The sequence below is a fragment of the Cebus imitator genome, unplaced genomic scaffold (genome assembly GCF_001604975.1).
Source record: "Cebus imitator isolate Cc_AM_T3 unplaced genomic scaffold, Cebus_imitator-1.0 Scaffold102, whole genome shotgun sequence".
Classification (NCBI taxonomy): Eukaryota; Metazoa; Chordata; class Mammalia; order Primates; family Cebidae; genus Cebus; species Cebus imitator.
Genome location: NW_016107417.1, coordinates 3,458,493 through 3,468,261, shown reverse-complemented (window position 1 = coordinate 3,468,261; position 9,769 = coordinate 3,458,493). Strand labels below are relative to the sequence as shown.

Sequence of the window (9,769 nt, the reverse complement as noted above, 5' to 3'; positions counted from 1 at the left end):
TAGAGACGGGGTTTCACCATGTTGACCAGGATGGTCTCGATCTCTTGACCTCGTGATCCACCCGCCTCGGCCTCCCAAAGTGCTGGGATTACAGGCTTGAGCCACCGCGCCCGGCCTTATTTTTTTTTTTTTAAGAGACTGGGTCTCGCTATGTTGCCCAGGCTGGAGTGCAGTGGTTATTCACAGGCACGATCCCACTACTGATCAGTATGGGAGTTTCGACCTGCTCTGTTTCCGACCTGGGCCAGTTCACCCCTCCTTAGGCAAACTCGTGGTCCCAGGTCACCATATTGATGCCAAACTTAGTGCAGACACCTGATCGGCATAGCACACTACAGCCCAGAACTCCTGGGCTCAAGCGATCCTTCCACCTCTGCCTCCCAAGTAGGTGGGACTACAGGCACGTGCCACTGTGCCCAGCTATCTCATTTTTAAACACTATGGCATAGGTATTATTATTGTCCCCATTTTACAGATAAGGGAACAGGCACAGCAGAGGTTAATTATTATTACTTGCCTGGGGTCATACAGCTAGCAACTGGCAGAGCTAGGCTTCGAACCCAGTTGGATTCCAGAACCTGTGCTCTTTGCTTCCACTGTGGTGGGGCAGGTGGGGAGGAAAGGCTCAGCAGGGGTGACATGTGAGCCAGACTTAAGGACGCGGGGCTCCCCAGGTGACCCCGGAGTGGGGAAAGATAAGACGCAGAGAGCAGTCTAAGTGAAGGTTCAGAGGCAGGGACCTCTGAGCAGCTAGTGGCCTTCGGTGGGTCTGTGGGCTGAAGCCTGGACGTCCACCTTGGCTTGGAGTTTTCATAAGCCCCACTAAGGTGTCAAGGGCCCCCAGAACAGCCAGGGTTCTGGGGTGCAAACAGGAAACAATGCTGGCTGATTTGAGTGAAAAGGAGTTTATTGGCAGGATGCTGAGGAGTCACAGAACTCGTGGGAAGAAGAGACTTTGAAGGGCAGACACTGTGGGGTGCTGACTGCCAGAATCAGGACATGGGGAGGGCCTGCAGACAAGCAAACTCGCATTCCTCACACCAGACACTGCTGGACAGGTGGTGCCTTCATTCCTCTTCACACCCGTCACTCCAGGTGGAGAATCTGATCAGCTAAGGTCCTGGTTGCCAGGATCAGGGAGAGCAAGCATCTGATATTCACTCCCACAGGGGGCTGGGGTCCTGCAGACAGCCCATGCCTGGAGGCTGAGACGCTGCTGGGCAGCCAGGCACCAGTGACCATCCATTACACTGCTGCACGGAGCATATGAAGTCAATGAAGATTTCTGTTTTATTGTGGTAAGATACGTAACACAGAATGTACCTTTTTTTTCTCTTTTTTGCTATCCATATTCTAATGGCATTTTTTCTTTTTGAGACGAAGTCTTGCTCTGTCGAGAGGCTGGAGTGCAGTGGTGCAATTTCAGCTCACTTGCAACCTCCACCTCCTGGGTTCAAGCAATTCTCCTGCCTCAGCCTCCCAAGTAGCTGGGATTACAGGTGCGCACCACCACGCCCAGTTAATTTTTGTATTTTTAGTAGAGACAGGGTTTCACCATGTTGGCCGGGATGGTCTCGATCTCTTGACCTCGTACTCCGCCCGCCTCAGCCACCCCAAGTGCTGGGATTACAGATGTGAGAATGTACCATTTTAACAATTTTAAGTGTACAGTTCAGCGGCATTAAGTACATATATATCGTTATGCAACCATCACCACCAGCTCCAGAACTATTTCATCTTCCTCAACTGAAACTCTGTACCTATTCAACATAAATTCTATTCACCCCTCTCCCCAGCCCCTGGAAACCACCATTCTCAGTTTTGACTCTGAGTTTGACTATTTTAGGTACCTCATATAAATGGAATCATACATGGTTTCTTCTGTTGTGACTGGCTCTTTTCACATAGCATAATGTCTTCAGGTTCATCCATGTGTAACATGTGTCAGAATTTCCTTTTTTTTGAGACAGAGTCTCATCCTGTTGCCCAGGCTGGAGTATAGCGGCGCGATCTTGGCTCACTGCAACCTCCACCTCCCAGGTTCAAGCAATTCTCCCATCTCAGCCTCCCGAGTAGCTGGGACTACAGGCACATGCCACCATGCCCAGCTAATTTTTTGTATTTTAGTAAAGACAAGGTTTCACCACATTGCCCAGGCTGGTCTCAAACTCCTGAGCTCAGGCAATCCACCCACCTCAGCCTCCCGAAATGCTAGGATTACAGGTGTGAGCCACCGCGCCCAGCAAGTGCTAGAATTCCAGGCGTGAGCCATTGTGTCTGGCCATAATTTCCTCCTTTTTAAGGCTGAATGATATTCCACTGTATGGAGAGGTCGCACTTTATCCATTTAGCTGCTGGTAGGCATTTGTGTTGTTTCCGGGTTTTTGGTTATTGTTGAATAATGCTGCTAGGAACATGGGTGTACAAATCTATTTCAAACACTGCTTTCAACTTTCTCTGGTCTTACACTCAGTTGTGGAATTGTATTAAAAGGTTTTAAAGGCTGGGCATGGTGGCAAGCGCCTGTAATCTTAGCTACTTGGACAGCTGAGGTGGGAGGATGGCTTGAGCCTGGGAGGTGGAGGTTGCAGTGAGCCCAGATCACACCATTGCAGTACAGCCTGGGTGATGGAGCCAGACTGTCCCAAAAAAAAAAAAAAAAAAAAAAAGGGGGAGTTTTAAGGAGGGGAGAAATAGGCCAAGTGCACCAGCCATGGTGGCTCAGGCCTGTAATCCCAGCACTTTGGGAGGCTGAGGTGGGTGGATTACCTGAGGTCAGGAGTTCAAGACCAGCCTGGCCAACATGACAAAACCCCGTCTCTACTAAAAATACAAAAATTAGCCAGGTGTGGTGGCGGGTGCCTGTAATCCCAGCTACTTGGGAGGCCGAGGCTGGAGAATCGCTTGAACTCAGGAGGCGAAGGTTGCAATGAGCTGAGATATCGCCACTGCATTCCAGCCTGGGTGACAAGATTGAAACTGCATCTCAAAAATAAAATTTAAAAAATCGATGGTGGCTCATGCCTGTAATCCAAGCACTTTGGAGGCCAAGGCGGGTGGATCATCTGAGGTCGGGAATTCAAGACCAGCCTCACCAACATGGTGAAACCCCGTCTTTATAAAAAAAAAAAAAAAAAAAGGGAAGAAGAAAAAAAATAATAAATAAAAAATTGAAGGGAGAAACAGGATCAGTGTGTCTTAGGAAATGTGTTCTAGCTGCAGTTTGGACAGTGTGGAGACAGGCAGTTAAAGGGAAGGAGACCCGCAGGAGGTTAGTGCAGTTGTAGCGGCTGTGGGGTGGGGGGATGCTGAGGGGGATGGGGCTGTCCGGATAGGGTGCAGGAAGGAGCTGCAGTTGGTCCCCGGTTCAAGTAAACAGCAACTTGAACGTTTCTTCAAGCTTAAAAGGAGGGAGTAATGGTAGTAGCTAACAACAGATGCTGGTCAAGACTTTTGTCTTTTAAGACAGGGTCTTTACTCTGTCACCCAGACTGGAGTGTAATGGCATTATCATGGCTCACTGCAGCCCTGACCTCCTGGGCTCAGATGATCCTCCCACCTCAGCCTTCTGAGTAGCTAGGACTACAGACATGCGCCAGTCTGTAGTCTGGCGTCTCCCTATGTTGCCAGGGTCTCCCTATGTTGCCCAGGCTGGTCTCGAACTCAAGGATCTCCTGCCTCAACCAAAGTGCTAGGATTACAGGTGTGAGCCACTGTGCCTAGCCTGGTTGTCAATTTTAAACAACAAAGCAAATAAAAGCCATTTAGGACTTGGAAGAAAAAGAGGAACAAGGTTTTAGAGACAAGATAATTGGATCAAAAGCCAAAGTGGAAAGGCTAGCCTTGAAGAGGGGACCCATCTCCTCTGGGTAGGGGAAGGAGGTTAAAGTGGATTAAGGCTGGGGAGAACTTAATGGCCTTGATTTGTTTGGATGACTAGGAGGAAAGTGCGAGTGTGGCAGATGGGATGGAAGGGAGGCTGTTCTATGCCCTCTGCCTATAGGTTCCTAGCCTTACCTAAGGCCAAGTGGGAGAATTTTCAGGCATCAGCATCACTGACCAGCTCCCCAGGGGTCCTGCAGCACCTGCTGCTACACAACGTCCAGTCTGGACCACCGAGTGAGCAACTCAGGCTCCTTCAAAGGAGCCTGAAAGGGAAGGGGGAACAAGGGCTGGACTTGGGAGGGTGTTTCCTTCCTAGGCATCTCCCCCGGGCACTGGGGGAGCTCTTAGCACCCTCGCCCCAGACCTAACTTTCTTCCTCTTGGAAGAGGAGCAGATGGGGGACTGGACAGAAATAAGACATGGGGCAGGACAGTGATCTACCATGGGGCCAATGGCGGGAACCAGGGCTGGGAGCCCCTGGGCAAAAGGACAACCCTGGTGATGCCGCCCAAAGGAGGCCTGACCTTACCCTCGGCTCTGCCTTTGACCCATTAAAAGAAACACAGTCCATGAGCAGGCAGAAACTTTTATTTTATTTTTAGACAGAGTCTTGCTGTGTCACCCAGGCTGGAGTGCAATGGTGCAATCTCAGCTCATTACAACCTTTGCCTCCCCAGTTCAAGCGATTCTCCTACCTCAGCCTCCCAAGTAGCTGGGACTATAGGTGCCCGCCACCATGCCCAGCTATTTGTTTTTGTATTTTTAGACACAAGGTTTCACTATGTTGGCCAGGGCTGGTCTTGAACTCCTGACCTTGTGATCCACCTGCCTCAGCCTCCCAAAGTGCTGGGATTATCGGTGTGGGCCACCACACCCGGCCAGAAACTCTTTAACCAGAGTTTTTTCCAACTCTAAAACAAAACCCCATTTCCCCCTTAAGCTCAGTTCCTCAAGAACAGAGAAGTTTGCAATGATTATCTCAACTCCACATCATCTGGTGACCCCAATTTTGTAGGACTAAGACATTTCCCAAGAGTTCTGCCCCATCAGCCAGTGAGGACAAGAGTTCTTCAGTACAGCTCAGCTCAAAGACACCTAGGCTTGCTTGTAGGTCTGACAAAGCACGGAGCGCTGAACAGATGGCCTGGGAGTCCCAGGCCCGGCAGAAGGTTTCATTGAGGCCCGCCTAGCCTATGCCATTTCATCCAAGTACCCTAACCCGGTGCTCATCTTCCCTGGCATTCTCTGTTATCCACTAGCTCTTCTGTACACCTCAGCTTCTAATTCCATGAACTTGTAAACGTCAAAAGGTCCAACGTCCCGGAATGCAGCAGGAGAGTGGGGGGCAAGGCAGCCTCCGAAACCACACCTTCTACCAGTATTGAAAGAAGAGAAAGTGGGGAAATTGTCCAGAGATCATAAGATGTATCCCAGGCAGTGTTCTCATGTGAGAGGGTAGGGAGGCCAAAAACAAGCTGCTGTAAACCCTTGCCACTCTCTGGCACGCTAGGAAAGCTTCTGGGGATTTTACAAGCACAGTCGCACAATGCTAGCAGGGCTAGGACTCTTCAGCTTTTTCTTCTAGGGCCAAGTAGACTCTGTGTAACTTATTTTGTAAGAAATGGGTGTGGGTGACAAGAGGGGCCACCTTCCACCCCTGCAGCAGAGTGGTAAGACTCCAGGCTGGGCCCTGTGCAGTAGACCAGCCCAGAGGCTGTGAGCCACGGAAACTCACGGCACCTGGGGGCCATACAACGAAATGCACTCTTTGCTCCAGGCAGCCAGCGTCCTATCAACCTGACATTTACCAAACATCTCAACAGCAGACCAGAACTAGAAAACATAGCTTCTGGTAGTCAACACTTATGGTCTGAGACCCAGATAAGGTCCCCCCATGTCCTTCAAAACCCAGACTCTACAGGCTGAATGTCCAGCTTCTTCCTCCAAGACAGAACTGCCCTTAGCCCACGAATTCTCTCTGGGACTATCTACAAAATCGAAGAGGAAACCCACAGAATTCAAAACCTCTTCACATAGCTGGGCTCAGGAAGAAAGCCACCAACTGAAGGCAACTCAGGAGGGAGAAGCCAAGGCTGGCAGAGCCCCTGGGCCTGTTTCTAAGCAGTCACCCTTCCCAAAAGAGCAGAGGTGCCCTTCACCATAACCCCCAGTCCTTTAACTTCTGGCTGGGCCAGTGATTCTCCTCCCCAGTCTGCGGCCCACCTGGAAACTGGCTGTGCTACTTTAGGGAGATAGGAAGGACAGGATGACAAGAGACAGGACACTAGCGAGTGGCTGGCCAGGCGGCCCCATTTCCTGAAACCAAGATGGCTGCCGCTGCTGCCCAAGCCCTCAAAGGTGGACAGGCCTCACATGCAGCACCAGCACACAAATAAGTAACAAGACCAGGGGAGGGGACCCTAAGTGTCCTCTCCACGGGGAGGTTGCTATGTACAGGGACAGGAGGGAGAATTTGGCCAGGTGCACCCCCACTGCATCTCATTCAACCAGGAGATCAAATTGCTCAGCAGCTTCAAACTCGGCATTCATGGCCGCAGCCCACTCATCCAGCTCCGTTTTCTGAAGGAAGAGAATGGGGAGCAGGTGAGTGAGAAGGGAAAACGGTGGCTGGAGCATCTCACCCACACCCTGCAGGTGCTGCTTATCCCCCAAAAGAGCCAGAGCCCCAGCCCTGCACTTCTCCCGGAGCATGTAGCAGAGAAAAACCCCGCCTCTCACTCACCAGTATCTCTGGAATCTTCTTCTTCTTTCGTTTCTGTTTCTCAGGTGGTGGAGAGATTCCAGGGAGAGTCGTGTCTGGGGTCCAAGGCTTTGCACCAACCCTGGGGACCTCAGTGAATTTTGAGCACACCACTGGTGAGACTCTGGACAAATCTTCTGCCCCCAGCAGCCCATCGAAGCCAAAGCAGGACCGGCGGCCTGGGGTGGAGGTAGAGGCAGAGCCCAGGGTCTCCAGCCGGCTGTAGGAACGCCTGACTTTCCTAAACATTTCCAAGTCTCTGGCGTCGAGCTCTCTCTCCTTGGAGCTGGACTCAGCCTCAGGGTTGAGCACAGGAGAGGTGTTGGGAGTGGCAGGGACGCTGTGTATCTTGGAAAGGTCCTCCTTCGTCAGCTCCCTGCAAGGGGGCTTGTTTTCCTTCTCCAGGAAAAAGGCAATCTGCACCAGGACAAAAGAGAAGATGCCCCCAGTACTTAGCTGCACTGCTTACTTCCAGAAAAGCCCGAGAAGTTCAGGGTGGAAACAAACACCCACAGGACACACACTTTTTTAAGAAGGAAACAAATCAGACCCTGAAAGAGATGTGGGGAGAAGAAAACACCCCACCACTGCTTCCGCGGAGTCTGCATTTGTGACCCAAGTGGACTTGCCCCCACCAGCTGGCATGTTTCTAAAATGTGCCCAGCATCCAGCCTCCCCTCTGACCAACTCAAACCCTCATTAGGCGTCTTCTAGACCAGGTCAGCAATCTTTTCTGTTTTGTTTTTGGATACAGGGTCTCAACTCTGTTGCCCAGGCTGGAGTACAGTGGCACGATCATGGCTCACTGCAGCCTCAGCCTCCAGGGCTCAAGCAATCCTTCTACCTCAACCTCTGAGTAGCCGGGGCTACAGGCATGTGCCACTCTGTCTGGCTGATTTTTTTGTCAGTTTCTTTGTAGAGAAGGAGGTCTCATTATGTTGCCCAGGCTGGTCCCAGCAACCTTCTGATTGCTCTCCCTGCTTTTGCCCTTTCCTGCTATGGTCCATCTGCCACACAGCTAAGGAGGATTGTCCTAAAACGTCCACTCGGTCCATAAGTACTTATCAGTCACCTGTCCTGTGCCAGGTACTGGGAAGACATCAGGGAGTAAAACAGAGAAAACCCCTGCCCTACTCTAAGGGAAAAGCAGATAAGAAAATTCAGTATTATGTTAGCAGTATCAAGCACTACAGGAAAACATAGGAGAGTGTTTGGGGTGGGTTAGACTTGTAAAGAGATAAAGGTCAATATAGGTCTCATTGAGGTGATATTCGAGCTACAGCTTGAAGGAGGTGTGGGAGTGACTCATGGCCAAGTGTTCTAGGCAGTGGGAACAGAAGGTGCAAAAACCCTGAGGCCACAGCATACTAGTCGGGGTCAAAGAACAAGGAGGCCAGCGTGACTGAAGTGGAGGAAAGAGGACAGAAACTGAAGATGAAGCTCAAGAGGTAATGGGCGGCCAGACGTGGTGGCTCACGCCAGTAATCCCAGCACGTTGGGAGGCTGAGGTGGGTGGGTCGCCTGAGGTCAGGAGTTTTAGACCAGTCTGGCCAACATGGTGAAACCTTGTCTCTACTAAAAATACAAAAATTAGCTGGGTGTAGTGCCATGTGCCTGCAGTCCCAGCTACGTGGGAAGCCGAATCAGGAAAATTGCTTGAATCCACAAGGCAGAGGCTGCAGTGAGCCAAGATTGCGCCATTGCACTCCAGCCTAGGTGTCAGAGTAGGACTCCATCTCAGACACCCACCCCCACAGACGCACGCACGCACACGCACACACACACACACACACACACACACACACACACAAAACCAGGGAAGTTGAAAAAATTGGTAGTCACCACTAACTACTACTTCCTCATCCTCTATAGCCAAGCAGTCACTCAGGTCCTGGCAGCTTTACCCTACTCAATGTCCCATGAATCTCAAATCAACCAACAAGAACGAGTGGCTACTAGGGGAAGCAGAGTCCCTACCCCTCAGGTGCCTATGTTCTTAGAGGGAAGAGAAAGACATCAAACATGCAAGAAAATACACTATAAGAACTGATAAGGACAGGCACAGTGGCTCATGTCTGTATAACCAACACTTTAGGAGGCCAAGGTGGGAGGATCACCTGAGCCCAGAAGTTCAAGACCGGCTTGGGCAACATAGTGAACCCTCATCTCTACAAAAAAAAATTAGAGAAAACATCAAAAAATTAGCCAGGCATGGTGGTGTATGACTGTAGTCCCAGTTACTTGAGAGGCTGAGGAGGGAAGATCTGCAGTGAGCCAAAATCTTGCCACTGTGCTCCAGCCTGGGTGGCAGAGCAAGACCCTGTCTTTAGAACTGATAAGGCCTAAGAGAATTACATAGAGAAATGTGACAGCAATAGGGAAAGGGTAGTCAGGGAAGGCTCTGGGGGGCGGTTCCCTCTGAACCCAGTACTGTGTATCATCCTGCCTTTAGCTCACTCCCTTACCTTTACGCTCCAGGATTTCTGAACTTCACATCCTTCCACTGGTCTTGGAGCTCCAGGGTAGCCCTTCTCCAAACCAGAGGAATCTTTCTTAAAACACTCTAACTTTACTCAGTCTATACCTTACCCAGAACTCTCCAAAGGCTGCCCACAGATCCAAGAATGAAGCCCAATCCCTGAGTGTGGCTTTTGTGCGTCATCAGGATCTGCTCTGCTGTAGGGTGCTCCCACCCCTGCTGAGGTCTGCTGCAGACACTAAACAAACTGCTATTCCCCAAACCTTGTGATTTTTCTTTAAATTTCCAGTCTCGGCAAACGTGGCTTCCTTGGCCTGGAACACCCGTCTTTTTTCTTTTCTTTGAAATGGAGTCTAACTTTGTCACCCAGGCTGGAGTGCAGGGGCACGATCTTGGCTCACTGCAAACTCCGCCTCCTGGGTTCAAGTAACTCTTCTGCCTCAGCCTTCCGAGTAGCTGGGACTACAGGCATGCGCCACCATGCCTGGCCAATTTTTGTATTTTTAGTAGAGGCAGGGTTTCACCATGTTGGCCAGGCTGGTCTCCAACTCCTGACCTCATGATCCAACTGCCTCAGCCTCCCAAAGTGGTGCTGGGGTTACAGGTGTAAGCTACTGCGCGTGGCTTTTTTTTTTTTTTTTTTT

General features: G+C 50.7%; 1 protein-coding gene across 1 annotated transcript in view; it reads right to left on the bottom strand.

The window, feature by feature from the left end:
• Window positions 1-4,705: 4,705 nt before the first annotated feature.
• Window positions 4,706-9,769, bottom strand: part of CDCA5 (cell division cycle associated 5) — a 6,525-nt gene continuing 1,461 nt past the window's right edge. The window contains exons 5-6 of the mRNA XM_017537139.2: window positions 6,629-7,063; window positions 4,706-6,465 (exon numbers count right to left, since the gene is read on the bottom strand). Coding sequence (XP_017392628.1) covers window positions 6,385-6,465; window positions 6,629-7,063 — 516 coding nt within the window. The 3' untranslated portion in view covers window positions 4,706-6,384. The remainder of the gene's footprint in view (window positions 6,466-6,628; window positions 7,064-9,769) is intronic.